At 56.5% G+C, this 15,787-nt stretch overlaps 2 protein-coding genes across 9 annotated transcripts; one reads left to right on the forward strand and one right to left on the reverse strand.

Annotated features, from left to right (window-relative positions):
* Positions 1–102: 102 nt before the first annotated feature.
* Positions 103–6,254, reverse strand: ENTR1 (endosome associated trafficking regulator 1). Of its 7 annotated transcripts, none has more exons than XM_025860189.2 (10): positions 6,083–6,254; positions 5,838–5,987; positions 5,084–5,152; positions 4,166–4,281; positions 3,503–3,916; positions 2,913–2,986; positions 2,450–2,561; positions 2,164–2,226; positions 1,654–1,793; positions 103–1,111 (listed from the first exon to the last, which is right to left on the reverse strand). In XM_025860189.2, exons 1-10 carry the CDS (start codon positions 6,150–6,152, stop codon positions 1,012–1,014), a joined length of 1,308 nt encoding a protein of 435 aa, XP_025715974.1. In that variant the 5' UTR covers positions 6,153–6,254; the 3' UTR covers positions 103–1,011. The 7 variants fall into 7 exon arrangements, with proteins under 7 accessions (XP_025715974.1, XP_025715973.1, XP_073746206.1 ...); XM_025860188.2 differs by having other exon boundaries at positions 5,838–5,990; XM_073890105.1 differs by lacking the exon at positions 5,084–5,152.
* Positions 6,255–6,318: 64 nt separating this feature from the next.
* Positions 6,319–15,547, forward strand: PMPCA (peptidase, mitochondrial processing subunit alpha). Of its 2 annotated transcripts, none has more exons than XM_025860174.2 (13): positions 6,319–6,468; positions 7,557–7,759; positions 8,191–8,270; positions 8,515–8,597; positions 9,458–9,552; positions 10,503–10,603; positions 11,019–11,282; positions 11,956–12,048; positions 12,129–12,247; positions 12,360–12,450; positions 12,596–12,658; positions 14,000–14,144; positions 15,153–15,547. In XM_025860174.2, exons 1-13 carry the CDS (start codon positions 6,395–6,397, stop codon positions 15,320–15,322), a joined length of 1,581 nt encoding a protein of 526 aa, XP_025715959.1. In that variant the 5' UTR covers positions 6,319–6,394; the 3' UTR covers positions 15,323–15,547. The 2 variants fall into 2 exon arrangements, with proteins under 2 accessions (XP_025715959.1, XP_025715960.1); XM_025860175.2 differs by having other exon boundaries at positions 15,157–15,297.
* The last annotated feature ends 240 nt before the right edge of the window (positions 15,548–15,787 follow it).

Genomic DNA, 15,787 nt, shown 5'->3' on the forward strand with positions numbered 1-15,787 from the left:
ATCACCCCTTACGACTAGATGCATGCCCTAAAGCCAAAGGACAGTACCATGATTCTGAAGCATAAAGACCTGGTTAAATCAGAAAAAAAGGTACAGTTCATAGAAGTTTTACAATTTATTAAATAGGAAAACTGTCAATTTGAACAGAAGGGAAAAGGGAAGCTTACTTAAAAAAAATAACGTCTACAGAAAAATAGGCAAGAAGGCACGTAGTGCATGTTCTGCCTTCCCTATGTGGGGGAGCAGTTGGAAAGGCACTGTGGACAAGCCTTGTGCTAACACAGGAAGGCTCTGCACACTCTAAATTCCTGAATTCTAAACTTCATCGTATAAAACCCCACTTGAAACATATATCAAAACCCTCCAGCCAAAGCAGTTTTTCAAACCCAAGGCCCACGTGTGCATTGTGATAGCTGCACACAGTGGCCCACCTGGGTGACCCGGGGCCCCGCATGGGGCATCCGCGCTCAGGTCTCCCGGGGCGGGGCAGGCACCTCCCGCAGGCCCGCAGGCCTGCAGGAGCGCACTCCAAGCCATCAGGGGCACCAGGTGAGGCTGGAGAGGCACTAGGACCCTTCTGAGGCAACCACTCACTGCGGCTCCCCTGCTTTCTCTCCTGTCGAAATTAAGGACGAGCAATTGACTTATCTTATAATTAACGTTCCACAATGACAACGGAAAACACTCATTATAGAACTGTGGTTTTCAGGTTTAGTAACTTCAAAAAATCACTGGCTTCTATAGAAACCTCTTCCGATAGAGCGTTAGTTCGTGGAGTAGCTGGAGCTCCCCCAGAAGGCTCGCGGAGAAGCCACTGCGGCTCTCACGCGGGGGTTGCTTCTCCCTGCAGAGCGCTGCTCACACTGTGTGGTCATGAAATTAGCATGTCATGATAAGTATCTTTACTACGGTGAGGACGACATATTTAAAGACACAATGGCATTTCCAAATCCAGTGAGCAGGGACATCCGGGTGTGAGCGGAGCTGTGACCCGGAAGCACCTCAGGGTTCTCAAGACTCCTCCTCCTCATCTTTAATTTCAGAAATTCTGTCTATAGATTTAAGGATTTCAGCAACAAGATTCAGCGTTTCAGCTCCAGAAACCAGCTGCCTAAAATGGAAACGTGGACGTTACAGGCCTGCTACCGCGACTGTCCAACGGCCCCGACAGAAGCCAGAAAACAGCTCCTGGGGTGTCTGGTGGCTGCTGCTCTTCCCCGGAGGGGCCCAGCCCCGTGGCAGGCAGACAGGGCGCTCACGGGGAGCAACAGAGCGGCCATTTCTGGGGGGGGGGTCTCCTGCAAACTCATCTGCTTCTTATGACGGGAGGGAAACACTGTTACTCCTCTCCGTGCAGAACTGAGGTGTTCGGCAGGTGAGGGAGCTGGGACTCTGATCTGTCTGAGGTTAGTGCTGTGGTAAAACCAGTGATTACCACAAAGACGGTTCGAGAGCCTGCTAGTCTGGCACACGACCTGCAGCCTCGGGGTTACCAGCACCATCAAGTGCTCTTCTGCTCCCGGAGCCCCATCTGCTGTACGCGGTGTGGTCAGGGTTTCAAACACCAAGCTGAAGACCGCCCCCCAGGCCTGCCGGCCATCTCTGCCTCACCCCTGTCCCATGTCCAGGCACCTTCAGCTCCCCCGCACTCACTTTATTGAGGAGTGGGCATTGTTCATGACGACGCGGAGGTTCTGCAAGGCCACGTCGGTGTTCTGCTTCACCACCGTCAGGCTGGCGCCCTGGCCAGACCGCAAGGCTTCATTCTCACGCTTGAAGTTAGAGACCTGTGCCTAGAGGTGGGCGAGAGCAGTAAAGCACTTTGACGGCTTCAGGAGAGAGCATCTGAGAGGCAGCACGAGCCCAACTGAAGCTGGCAGCCTCGGCACAGGCAGTGAAGGGATGGGGGCTGGCCCTCACGGTGGGCATCTCCTGAGGGGGCTCTCGAGGGAGCCGGGCTTCCTCAGTCTGCCCTCAGCACTCATCCACAGAAACGGGAGATTCGTGTCAGGGTCCGTGCTGTCCCAGACAATACAGTCCATGCCCACCACTCTCCTGCTAAGCAAAGAAAACAGGGCTGGGGGGGAGAGCCGGCGTGGCCTGACTGCGGGAGCCACCACTGTTGGGAGGCTCCTGGACCCTGTGCCCATGCTGTCCAGTCACCTGGAGCAAGCTGATCTCCTGTTTTAGCTTCATGACATGGTTTTCTGCCTTCAGAGCCCGTTTCTGTCACAAAAAAAAAAAAAAAAGGGCATCAGCACTGTGTAACACGGCGAGACATGGACATGGAATGGAAGCGGGCTCTGCCCCCACCCAGGGGCCTCCGGCTCTCACGGACCGGCAGGTCGGCCCATTGTGAGGGACCCCTCCTGGCACCGTGCCCCTGCAGGCTGACAGCAGAGGAGGGGGCGCACCCGGCTCGACACAATGCCCCCCCAGGCCCCCATACCGTCATCAGATCCAGGTTCTGCTCCACCTGCTGCACCACTGACTCCAGATCGTGGTAGTCACTTTCCTCCTTGATCATTTTGGCTTCCAGCTTCCGCTCCAATGTCCTCACCCTGGGGACAGAGAAGACCAAGCTGTCGACCCCTCACGCGTCTCATGCTCAGAAGTCATCTGAGAGGCAGTTAGGCGGGGCGGACAAACGCCACGAGAGCGCCAGGCCTCGGGAGGCCGATCGGAGGCGTCAGCCGCAGAGCGCGCTCCTCAGCTGGCTCGCCATCCACCGCTCTGCTGCTTTTAGCAAGCGCGGCCGTGTGGGCCGGGTATTTGAAATCAACCTTCACTGGGCACATGAGGAGGAACGTGTGATGCTGATGACCCACAGACAATGAAAGCCAAGCTCGGTTCCACCCCCAACGCTTCGTTATTGACGTCTGAAGCGCGGCGCTGACTCAAAGCTTACGTACATTTCTGTTTGAGTCTCAGAGAAGCTCTGAACCTCAGTCAGCTTTCTTCTCAGCTTACAATTTTCATCTTTTAACTGCAGAGGAAGAAAATCCTTATTAGAAACTCTGGGTCTCACCCAAAAGGAGTCTACACCTCTACAAACTGGCTCTGGAACGTCTCGATAAACAAACGTTATAGAGTGTCAACCTACTGTTTGCTTATAACGGAAAACCGTGAGTGGAGAAGTCTCCCTTTAAAGGCCTCCGGTCACGAACACCAATTTTACTTCTAACTCTCTTTTAAGTAATAATCATCTCTAAACGTATTTCTTCTCCTCAGAACGTAACGAAACGTCCCTGAGCCGATGCCTGAAGCGGACCCTCTCCTGACAGGGGGACCTCGGAGGGTCTCCACGGCTCCTGCCTGAGATGGGCCGCACCCCACCACCCCGCACACTGCTCTTCCAGGGGCACGTCACGCGCGGAATCTGTCAATTCGGGAGACGGCCGCACCACAGACCACCTTGTCCTTGGAGCCGAGACCCCAGGCCACCAAGGCCACCGGAGGCTCCAGGTCGCCTGCGTGCACGCTGCAGAGCCCCCTCACTTACTGCTTCGTAGCTTATCTGCAGTGTCCGCAAGTGCCTGTCTCCCAGAGACTCTCCGTGGGCTGCGAAGTCTGTGCCGGGGCTCCCCACCGGAGAGGCACGAGAGTCAGAGTCGCTCCGTGTCCACGGGGGCAGCGTCTTGGGCGCCACCGGCTCCGACGCAGCAGAGAAGAAGGAGACGTACGTGCTGCAGGGTGACGTGCTGGCGGCGACCCCGGAGGAGCGGGTCTGCTCCACAGCGGAGGGCAGGTACGCCCCGTCCCACGCGCCGTCCTCACCCTCGTCTGTGTCCTCGTCCAGAAGATCACCAGCCCCCGTAGGGTCTTCAAAAAACGGCTGCTGATATTCTAAGCCATACCCCATGGTCTGGGAGGTCGGGGAGTTGCGGCCAAGCCCCAGTGAGTGTCTCGTGGCTTCCTAAAGAAAACAGTTGGAGGCACGGGTCAGACCCAGAAGCCGCCGGAGGCCTGTCTTCTGAGGGGCTCAGCAGTGGAGCTCCCAGGAAAGAGGAGGGCTCCCGGCAGCTTCTCCACCCGATGCTCCCGTCAGCTTGAGCTGCGGGCTCCCTCTGCCCCCCAGCGCCTGCAGCGTATCCCACGTCGGAAGAGAGATGTCCTCTGGACGTTTCTCTGTGTACGGTCATCGCAGACGACGCCTTGGATCTACCTTTGAATAAATCCTGTCGTTGGCTGTATCGTCTCCTGACAGGCTGAGGTTCTTGGTTTTCAGAAACTCTTTAAAGGAGAATGGATTGGCCTCTGCAAGATCTTCAAGTTTATCGTCTAAAACGATATGACACAACGCAATTGGAAAACGTCTCTCGAGTCATTGACGAGAAACTTCCCCGTTAGTTTTTCTAAAACACAACCACATCTAAATTCAGGACCGCCACCCTTCTCATCCCACCGGAATTCAGTGACACTAGGAAATGAAAAACCTAGCCAATAAAACAGATTCACTTTCACGTTCTGAATTCTCCTTCCCAGGGGCACCTGGCTGGCTTGGTCAGTAGAACGGGTGACTCTTCACCTTGGGGTAGTTTACTTATGGATTCTTCCCACTCCCAACCCCCTGGTTCCCGCTCCTTGCTGCCCATGGAGATCACCCGGGGATCTCTGGGATGACAATGCACCTCCACTCCCACACAGACTCAGTTGGCCTAGGACATAACCTGCGCTGGGGGCCGTCCGAGAGTTCCAACAGTGCCGCCAGGTTGGGGATCACTGCTCCACCTCTATCCATTTCCCTGCTCACCCATCCTTCCCTTCTCTCTTTCCCTACCTCCTTTCCGCTCTCCCAGCAATGACCATCTGAGCCCAGGCGCCAACCTTGTGCAAAGTGTTCTAGCCCACGCTGCCTCTTCAGACCCCTTTGGTGTGCCTTCCCACATCGCTGTCGTGCACATCAGGCTCATCTGTCCTTGTACCCTCTCTCTCTCTACCTTGGGGCCAAGACTGAATCCGTGGGACTCCACCCCCACTTGGCACACTGATTATATGCTGTCAAACTGACAACCAGCCACAGGGCATGTGCTTGGCGCTTTGTGTTGGGGAGAGGAGAGGGAGAATTGCCCAACTACCCTACCTCCAAAATGTGTCTCTTGGGCTCCTGGCAGACCTTGCTTAGTACACTTCCCCTTTCCGTAGCCAAGATCTGCAAAGAGACGTCATCACCTTAACGTGATCACAGAGGCCTCTGTGACAACTCGTCTTCAACACAGGGTCTCTATCGCAGTAATTCTTACAGGCTGGGGAACTTTTCAAACACAAGCTCCCAGCTCCTACCAACGGAGACAGCATGGCCTCCGCGGGCCCTGGCATGTGTGATTCAGGAAAAGCTCCCGGGAGGCTCTGATGACCAGCGTGGCTACGCGTGCCCTCCTTTGTCTTGTGAAGCCTTCTGAATGCCCTCACAGGTTGCCATTCTCCTCTGAGACCCTGACGAGACCCCCACCTAAAGTCTCGCCCCACACCCTGGACACCCTGCAGCATAACTGCTCTGGGGAGGGTGACAATGACCTAAAAAGCTGTGGCCAGTGCCCAGCAGCTCCTCTGCCTCAGCCCCACCCCCACGAAGGAGTGGCTTTCGGTGCCCCCGCCGGGCACACCGCTCTTTTGGCACTCACCATCCCACACTGGGGGGCCTGTGTTGGGGAGGGGGCTCCCCAAGGCCCGACCGCGAGCTCCGGGCTGGCGGGGCCTCTCTGGACCTCTGCGTCCCCAGGGGCCGGCCCCCAGCGGTGCTCGGCGCCCGCCGCTGGGTCGCGGAGCGAGGTAAGACGACAGCGAGGTCGCTACAGGCAGTGCCGGCGGGGGGCCCCCTGAGGCTTGTCTCTCACCTGTGTCTCCCACGGAAGCTAGCACCGGGCCGGGCACATAGCACATAAACGTCGGCCGAATGCCGAAGAGGTGGGGGTCGAGGCCCCCGCCACGGGGGCGCTCACAGTCTAGCCGGGGCAGCCAGGAGCGGCGCTCATACAACGCCGGAGCTGCTGCAACAACAACGACAGCGATTGGCCGCGCGGCCCGCGGCCCGCCTCACCTGCCGCCCGGCCCGGCGGGGCGGGGGCGCCCGGCCGCTCACCGTCCGGAATGACGAGGCTCCGGGCTCGCGACAGCGGGGGGACGCCCGGGCGGCGCGCAAAGCCCGCCATCGCCGCGGGCCCGGCAGCGCCGGCCCTCCCTAGCCTGGCAGCGGCGGCCCCATGGCCCCGGCTCCGCCGCGGCCGCGGCCCGAGTCGCCCACCCGCGTCGCCCGCCGCTCCCAGCCTCTCGCGGCGGCTTCCGCTCCCGGCACCGGAAGCGAGCGCCCAAACGCCGAGGGCCGGCGCCGCAGGGGCGGGGCGTCGGGGGCGGGGTCGGAAGTGACGACAGAAGCAGGGGGCGGAGACCCAAGATGGCGGCCATGGCCTTGGCGACGGCGCGGCTGCTGCTGCGCGGCTCGGGCTCGTGGCGCCGCTCGCGGCTGAGGTGAGCCGGGCGCGCGTCGGGGGCCGGCCGGGGGCCGGGGCGGCGGGCGTCCGAGCGGACGCTCAACCTCTGGCTTCCCCACGCGCAGACGGGGCGCCGCTGCTTCGGGCTCGGGCTTCGGGACCCCGGCCTTGTCTCCGGGGCGCCGAGGGCGCTTCCCTGCCGGGGGCCCCGGGTGCGGGCCCCGAGCCCCGTTCGCCCGACCTCTCCCGGTCCTGCCGCGGGGCCTCCGCGCCCACTCGCTCTCCCGCCTTCTTGGCCGCGGGCACGTCCCCTCGGGCCACACTTGGGGGCGGCCGGTCCCCGTACACGCCGGCCAAGCGGGGGCGGTCGCGTAAACGCCTGCAGCCTGAAGCGGGGTCCGGCGATAGACGGGGTGGCGGGAGAGTCTGACTTCAGGGGGGCGCGGGGGGGGTCGCCTTTAGCAGCCGACGGATGGGGATCGAGAGCGGGGGCAGCCGCTGGGGAAGCGCGGCCAAGAGCCGGCCAGGACGGGAAGGGCCGGGGCTTTGGCGGTAACCAGCGAGCGTGGTCCAGGGTCGGCCCAGCGGGCCGCTGGGGCCGGGACCTTGCGGGGGTGGTGGAGGGCGCTCGAAGACGCGAGTCCGGGGACGGGGCTGGAGTCCGGGCCGCGCAGGGCCTTCTGGGCCCGTTCAGGGTGGAAGTTAAGGCCCAAAGAACTGGCCGGCTTGGGATCTGTACCCGCAGCGGTGTCCCTGATCGCTCCGAGCGCTGCCTCGAGGTGTCTAGAAACAAGTCTACAGAGAGGGGCACATCCAGTTTTTCTTTTAATAAAGATTTTATTTATTCATTTGAGAGAGAGAGAGAGAATGAGAGCTAGAGCACGAGAGGGGGAGGGTCGGAGGGAGAAGCAGACTCCCCGCCGAGCAGGGAGCCCGACGCGGGACGCGATCCCGGGACCCCAGGATCATGACCTGAGCCGAAGGCAGTCGCTCGACCGACTGAGCCACCCAGGCGCCCGGCACATCCAGTTTTAACGTGGACAAAACGTGACCGGCTGGGCCCAGATGGTCACCACAGGCTCGGTGGCCTCGGGTTTGTTGTAACTGGGTAACTTCGGTGTCTAGGTCCGGAGCTCCTCCACACAGACAGTCCAGTAGTGGCAGCGCCTGTGCCAACATCCCGCTCTCATCCCCCTTACCCGGAGTGCCTGAGCCTGTTTTTGCTACAGTCGATGGACAGGAGAAGTTTGAAACCAAAGTCACCACGCTGGATAATGGGCTTCGCGTGGCCTCCCAAAACAAGTTTGGACAATTTTGTACAGTAGGAAGTAAGTACTGTTGGTGGTGGTGTGGGTCATCCCGTTTATTTTCACGCCCACGTGCCTCAGTCGATTGTTACGCTTCATACATCGTCTGTGAATCGTGTCCTGAGTGGAAAAGTACGGCATGGACCCTGAAAACAATACACAAAGCATGAACCACCCCGTTGGCGGTGGGCTTTTTTCCCTTTCTACCTTCATAGAAACCTAACACTTTTCCACCATAAACATGAAGCCTACAACTAACTCTGTCGGTGTCAACGTGGGTGTGTGCAGCTGTGGAGACGTAGCCCAGGTAGTGGACACGTCGTCACCCTCACGTAATTAGGTCAGCCTGTCTGATCACATTCAGTTTTAAAAGGTTTCTCTTGATTAAATCATCCTAAAACCTCCCCTTTTCAACGTTTGGTTTAACCTGTCAATTTTCTTTTTATTGCCAGTTCTTATTAATTCAGGATCAAGATATGAAGCAAAATATCTTAGTGGAATTGCTCACTTTTTGGAAAAATTGGCATTTTCGGTCAGTGTCCTGTTTGTAATCTTTGAGCCTATACTTGAGGAGTCTATCAAATTTTACTTTCTTTAGAATGGTTATTTTAATAAGTGATTAAGCTGCTAAGATAATCCTACTAAAAGATCTTTAGATTAAAAGATAGTTTGATTTCACATGTTATCAAAGTAAACATAAATTTTTTTCTCGGAGAACATATTTTAGAGGTTGTTTTGGATCGTGTATTTAGGTTTACTTATTTATTTTTTAATAGTCGACGGATCGATTTAACAGCAAAGATGAAATTCTGCTTACGTTGGAAAAGCACGGGGGTATTTGTGACTGCCAGACATCAAGGTACGCCAGCGTATTTTGCATCCACGTGGAACTGTGGTTCTTATCCTTGGTCAGAGTCCCACTGAAACCTACCCCCTGGAGAGGCTTGTGGAGGTTAGGGGTGAGAAGTGAGCCTGGCCTAGGCCGGGTTGGGTGGAGAATTTGGTGGGAGAAACATGCAGGCAGCAGCACTTAGAGTAGAGAACACGTCGGAGGGCCAGGCAATTCCCAGAGACTGCCAGCTGGGCACTAGGGATGCAGCAGGCCCTGTCCCCACTATGCTCACGGATCTGGCAGAGGGCTGCACCACAGGTAACGGATACAAGAGCCAGAAACAGACTGGTGGGACACAGGCAACTAATCTGGAAAGGAATGGTAAACTCATGATTGGACTGGTCTTGAAGAAGTTTGCCAGACCAACTGAGGGGAGGAGGTGGCGCAGAACAGCATGGGGAGAGGCTCAGCCAGGAAGAGGCAGTGGTCTTTTTGGGGACCGGGAGAGGTCCAGGATGTAGCCAGCACACAGATGGAGGGGCGCTGTGGATAGGGCAGGTGGTGTTTGTCTGCCACATGTGGCCTGTCCCGCAGCCACATAAGGCCGTGCATACTGCATGTTGACCGTGAGTCGGGGCAGCTGATGCTCAGGAAGCAGGTGAGAAAGAGGCCCCCGTGGCAGAGGGCCTGTGCTTGTGGAAATGTCTCAGGATGGCTCCTGTCCACCTTGGCTGGGCAGCTGCTGTCACTCCGGTGCGTACTGGAAGTTGTCCTGTAAGATGGGACATAGCAAGTGTGTGCTGGTCCTCAGTGCAGCGGGGGGAATCAGCCCCCGTTGGTGTGTACCTGTGGTGACCTCAGTGCCTCATGTCGTTGCTTCTTTCCAGGGACACCACCATGTATGCTGTGTCTGCTGACTCTAAAGGCCTGGACACGGTGGTTGGGTTGCTGGCTGACGTGGTCCTGCACCCCAGGCTCACAGGTAGGCCCAGGGCCGCGTGAAGGGGCTGGGGGCTGGGCCCTTGGGAGGCACATGGAAGCGCTGCCCTGAGGAAGAGCGTTGTATGCAGCCCTTGAGCTCAGCTACCAGTGAGTTGGCATGATTTCCTTGGAAATAACACTGATGGTCAGAAAAGTCCTTCAATGAGCTCAATACTTTGACATAACTTTGTGCCTTTTGACGTTTTTAGTTAAATTGGGTCTTTCATTTCTCCTCTTTTTTTTTTCCTTTAAGTTTTTATTTGCTAACTTAAGTACTCTCTACACCCAACGTGGGGCTCAAACTCACAACCCCGAGATCAAGAGTCGCACGCTCCTCTGACAGAGCCAGCCAGGCAGCCCTGGGTCTTTCACTTCTGAAAGGCATTTCAGACTGTCTTTAAACACCGGGCTGGTGTGCCACCAGAAGCTTCCACGTCCCTGTGTCCATCCCCTTCCTTGGCCTGGTGGTGGCAAGACTTTGAATTCTGTGCCCGCAGTGGGCCAGAGAGGGCCCTGCTGCCCGTTGCTCCCGCCCTGGCTGTGCTCTGGTCACGTCAGTCTGGCCTTGTAGTTCTTCCAGTACTTACTCCAGGTTGCGGATGAAGTGGCAGCCGTGATGCTGGATGGTGCCTCTCTTGTAAACACCTTCCCATTCCACGTGACTATCCTCACAGCAGCCCTCTGGGGAGACGGGCCAGGGGCCTGAGTGCCTCTCTTGGGAAGGAAGCCGGGGCTTGGGGCAGGTCAGGTGGCTAAGCTGGACAAGAGGCCCAGTGCCTCCAGGCCCTGCCCCCTCACTCACACAAGTGCCCCCAGGTCTATCCCAGATGAAGGCCGAGGAGACTGCCGGTGTCTGCCAGCCAATGACCCTTGGCCCAGCCTGGCAGCCTAGGCCCAGTGCCATTTCCCTCCTGGTTGGTACGGTCTGAGCCTTATCTGGGTTCTTTGCAGATGAAGAAATTGAGATGACCCGAATGGCTGTCCAGTTCGAGCTGGAGGACCTTGACATGCGGCCTGACCCAGAACCGCTTCTCACGGAGATGATTCATGAGGTACTAGAAAGCCCGCAAGCACCCGCCTTCGCGGCCCTCCCAACATCAGCATAGTTGAGAGGGCTTGTCTGCCCTCCTGAGGCTCTTCACAGGTTATAGGTGTGGACAGAAGATTCTTAATTCTCAAACCTGCAACTTATGCAAGTGTTTCACATTCTCATTCTTACAGTAATAAGATTTTCATCCGCTTCTAGAATGAGCTTTTTATTTTACATGGGGTTTTTTTGAGATTTCATTCTGGAGAGAGGGATTTTACTGCTTTTGTAAGCAAACAAAATTGCTCCTGCCAAATTAGCAAAGCTAAGCAACCGTGAGCTTTTCCTGCCACAGCTGGGGTCATGGCAGGCCCGGCACGGCCAGGACGAGACCTGGCCGTGGCCTCTCTGTCACCTGTGTTTCTCCCTTCTTTTGTTAGGCTGCTTATCGGGAAAACACAGTCGGCCTCCACCGTTTCTGCCCCACAGAAAACATAGCAAAGATTGATCGAGAAGTGCTTCATTCATACCTGAGAAACTACTACACCCCCGACCGCATGGTGCTGGCTGGAGTCGGGGTGGAGCATGAGCACCTGGTGGAATGTGCCAAAAAGTACCTCCTGGGAACCCAGCCGGCCTGGGGGTGTGAGAGCGCTGTGGACGTTGACGGATCGGTAGCACAGTACACTGGGGGGGTTGTCAAGGTAAAGCCGCGATGGGGTGTGTGTACTTTCTTTACTTTGTTTTTGGTACGTTCTCAGCTTTATCCCACAGGTGTTACAGTGAGCTGTGCATTCGTGGCTTTACCGTAATACACATTGTGGTGTTAGGGCAGGACGTGTTCCTTGTTTAAAGCAAAGCTGAGAGCTTGTTAAGAATGAGTTTAGGGGCGCCTTGTGGCTCAGTGGGCTCAGGTCATGGTCCCAGGGTCCTGGGGTTGAGCCCTGCATCGGGCTCCCTGCTCCGCGGGGAGCCTGCTTCTCCCTCTCCCTCTGTGCTCTCTTTCTCTCCCTCTCTCCTCCTTAGGTAAATGAGTAAAACCTTTAAAAAAAAAAATGATTGCGTTTAGCTTCACTGGAAGGTTAAAGGATTATTCTTTTCTCTAGAGGGAGTTTACTGATGTGCGTGTATGATTTCTGTAGAACCATGATGGGGTCTTTTGCCTTTTTTTTTTTTTTCTCAAAGTAGGCTCCGCACCCAGCACGGAGCCCAGTGTGGGGCTTGAACACACAACCCTGAGATCAAAAGTTGGGACACTCAACTGACAAGCCACCCAGGCGCCCCGCTAGAACTCTTTGTAGGCTGATCTGACCTGAGAGGTTTTTGAGGCCCGCTTGTCTTCCGTGTGGGTACACCATTCACTCTCTTTGCTTATAGCTGGAAAGAGACATGTCCAACGTCAGTCTGGGTCCTGCCCCGTTTCCTGAGCTCACGCACATCATGATAGGACTGGAGAGCTGTTCCTTCTTGGTAAGTCCCAGCCGGGTCCTACCATGTCCTAGAGCCGGGTGTCACCTCCCGGCCAAGCTCTGCCCTCATGTCTCCCGCAGGAGGAAGATTTCATCCCCTTCGCCGTCCTGAACATGATGATGGGGGGTGGCGGCTCCTTCTCAGCCGGTGGGCCTGGCAAAGGCATGTTTACCAGGCTCTACCTTAACGTGCTCAACAGGTAGGTTGGATTCCTTTCACTTGGCTGTCCCCAGGGTCACCAGGCCCAGGTGAAGGTGCTTTTGGACTGTGACACCACCTTCCAGGTGTCCCTTTGTCCCTGCTCCCTACAGGCACCACTGGATGTACAACGCGACCTCGTACCACCACAGCTATGAGGATACGGGCCTCTTGTGCGTGCACGCCAGCGCCGACCCCAGGCAGGTGAGCGCCGGCCCCTGCTTCCTGTGCAGCTCATGTCCCCGGACACAGAGCTGGTTTCTTGGAGCAGGGGTGTCATTGTCTTGAATTGGAAGAGACAGACCCTTAGGTCCAGATCACACTCTTCATCTTTCCCTTTTCCCTAAAGGTTCGAGAAATGGTGGAAATCCTCACGAAGGAATTTATTTTAATGGCTGGAACTGTGGACGTGGTAAGTACAGCACAGAGCTGAATCCCGACATCCCCCACGGTGTTGGCAGGTTAGAGTACACGGTGTGGGCATGGCTGGCCTCTGTGCTCCCAGCACCGCCAACATCCCACCAGAACAGTGTAGCCCCGGGGTGACCCAGACCTACAGCTGAGCTCCTCTCCTGCTCCTTGGTCTCAGCACCGAGAACAGTTGTTGCCCCGCCAGCACTGGACCTGCTCGCACCTGCCTGGCCCCGGCCCTCCTGGAAGAAATGGTACAGAGCGGTCTCGTGTGCCCTTTTCAGCCACCCTGCAGAACCATGGGAACTAAAGCCACATCGCACAGGATGAGCGGGCCTCTCGGGGTGGTTTTCGAGCTCTCCCCTAACTTCCATTTTATGTTTTATTTTGCTTTTTTGGTTTTGTTCTGTTTTTGAAGATTTTAGTTTTAAGGTAATCTTTATCCATAGTATGGGGCTGGAACTCACAGCCCCAAGACCGAGAGCTACGTGCTCTGTGGACTGAGCCTGCTGGGCGCCCTGAACTCTATTTTGTGTTTTAATCTAAGTCTTTGTTTCCTTGTTTCTTTGGCTTAGTTTTTGTCATCTTACATATTTAGAGATCTTGTTTCTTCCTGGACTAGTACTGGTACAAATAAGCAGGTTCTGTGTGCGTGCTCATAGGAGGCCTGGGAGGAGAGGCCCAGCGTGTGGGCTGAGTTGGCGCCCGGCCTTCACCTATGGATCTTTCCTGCTCAGTCCCTGCTTTTTGCAATGATCACGTATTCCCTTTTTAGTCAGAAAAATAAGCTTTTAAAAGTATTTCAAAAAAGTAATTTTACAAAAACGTGTTTAAAAATCTGTTGGGGGCGCTCCATTAGTGGCCTGCTAGGAAGTACTTCCTGTTAATGTGAAGCTAGTTTGAGGTAAGTTGTAAGTATTTGCCCGGAGTTGGCAAAATAGAAAGGACTCGTCTGCAGTTAGGAGTCCTCTTGCTTAGACGGCGACACGGAATCTCTGCAGCCGGCCCGTCTTCCAGCACGTGTGTACTGCTTTCACCAGCCACTCCCGTCGCTCACCCAGTCGTGTTTCCCTGCCCTCCGGTTTCAGGCTGAGCTTTGTGGACAGAACTTGCCGGCGAGTCCCATTGTTGTCAGTTTCACACTTGGTCAGAGAGGCTCGAGGCCCAGACTTGGTAGATCGAACTGGTCCCCTCAGAATTTCCCCGGGGGCACGCCCTGTGCCTGGGGTCTGCGTGGAGCCCCTGACTCTTGGATTTGTCTTCCCTGTGACGTGGCTGTGACTGGGTGATGGTGTGTGAGCTGTTGTGAACCGAACCGTGTGACTTGGTGGTTGAATCCCAGGTGGAGCTGGAGCGGGCCAAGACCCAGCTGATGTCCATGCTCATGATGAACCTGGAGTCCAGGCCTGTGATCTTTGAGGACGTAGGGAGACAGGTGCTGGCGACCCGTTCCAGGAAACTGCCTCACGAGCTGTGCACGCTCATCCGTGAGTACCTTGCTGGGGGCACAGATCGGGCTCCCTCTTTTCCCTCCCAGGAGACTGCCACAGACCTGTTTACCTGTGGCTCCTGCACCCGTGAGCCCTCACCCTGGACCAGCCTTGCCTTGTGTCCCTGAGTACCGACCCCTGTGACCCCAGCTTTTCACCCCGTATAAAGGGGCCTTTCACCACCGCTCCAGGTTTCTAAGCCGACTCGGTGAGCTGTTGGAAATGCTCCACACGGGGCTCGCGTGGTGGTGCCCTCTGTGACTCGAGCCCAGGTTTCCATGGCCTGCTGTGAGTGAACTACAGGAAGTCCTTGAATTTCTCTCTGTGTGTCCCGCTTTGGGGGACGAGTCTATGCTTCCATCAGCTCAAAGGGTCCGTGACCCCACAAGGGTTAGGCCAGTGGTTGTTTGGTGATGATAATTACCTCGTGGCAGCTCCAGCATGCATCCCGTCCACAGGTGCATCCTTACCCCCCCCACCACCCCGGGGAGCCCCTCAGACCATGGAACACAACAGTGTACCCGATGTCCCTAAGGCTTCGTCTTCTGTAGCAAAACCAAGTTACTGGTCAGTGTGTTCCCACGGTGTGTTTTTGTGCCCACACAGGCTGTGGTCCCAGGTCCCTCCTCGGGAGGCTGGGCTGCGTGAGCAGCTGCCGCCCTACGAAGCCCTGGGAGGGGGTGTTTTTTCCATCCCCGCAGCCTCTCCATGTGGGTAGCTCTGCAGACAAGGAGCTGTTGCATTATAGGTGTGTCAACTTTTCTGGGTGGGCACATGTCTGCATTTGAAAATCCTTTTAAACCACTGGTATTTCCCCGTTTACCAAGAAAAACCCGGTATTTCACCCTGACTCACAGTGTAGTCCGCACAGCTGAATCTGGACCCTCTAGAGTCTGCAGCCCGGCCTCAGACCCCCAGGGCCTTGAGGGGCTGCAGCCACACATGGAGATGGAGTCCGTGCAGGAGGCGGGCAATCCCCTGAGGTATTTTTGTCCCCTGTGCCAGGCAGCGTGAAGCCGGAAGACATCCGGAGAGTTGCCTCTCAGATGCTTCGCAGGAAGCCCGCAGTGGCGGCCCTGGGTGATCTGAGCGACCTGCCAGCCTACGAGCACATCCAGGCGGCATTGTCCAGCAGAGATGGGCGCCTGCCCAGGATCTACCGGCTCTTCCGCTAGAGGCTGCCGGACACGTGGCCCGACTGCAGCTGCGGGAGCCGCGTGTGTTCATATGTTTCTCTGTGGGTGTGAGTTTACTGCAAAGATTCATAAATGGTGCAAACCACGGGACTCTTAAACTTGGACAAATTTAATGTCGCTGAGCACAGCTCAGTTTCCGGTTCTTTGCTGTTGAATAGGCCACTCGGTGGAATAAAGGTTTGCCCTCACTGTGGCTAGAAACCAGTGGAGTGCAAGAAGGTTCAAGGCAGACTGTTGTCAGGGAGCAGGTCAGCGTTCTTGCTGCCGTCCTGCGCTCCCGGAGATCAGCAGTGCCACACTGTCTCCCCACAGTCGGCCCCCGGGGCAGGGCAGGAGCCCCTGGTCTGCTTCGTGGAGCGTTTTTCTCAGCACGGTTTTCCTTCACCTTCAGTAAGGATGGGGTGTCTGCAGTAGCAGCAGCATCCCTGAAACGGCTGGAAGCGG

The sequence above is a fragment of the Callorhinus ursinus genome, unplaced genomic scaffold (assembly GCF_003265705.2).
Source record: "Callorhinus ursinus isolate GAN/ISIS: 27379988/994484 unplaced genomic scaffold, GSC_fseal_2.0 scaffold126, whole genome shotgun sequence".
Lineage (NCBI taxonomy): Eukaryota > Metazoa > Chordata > Mammalia > Carnivora > Otariidae > Callorhinus > Callorhinus ursinus.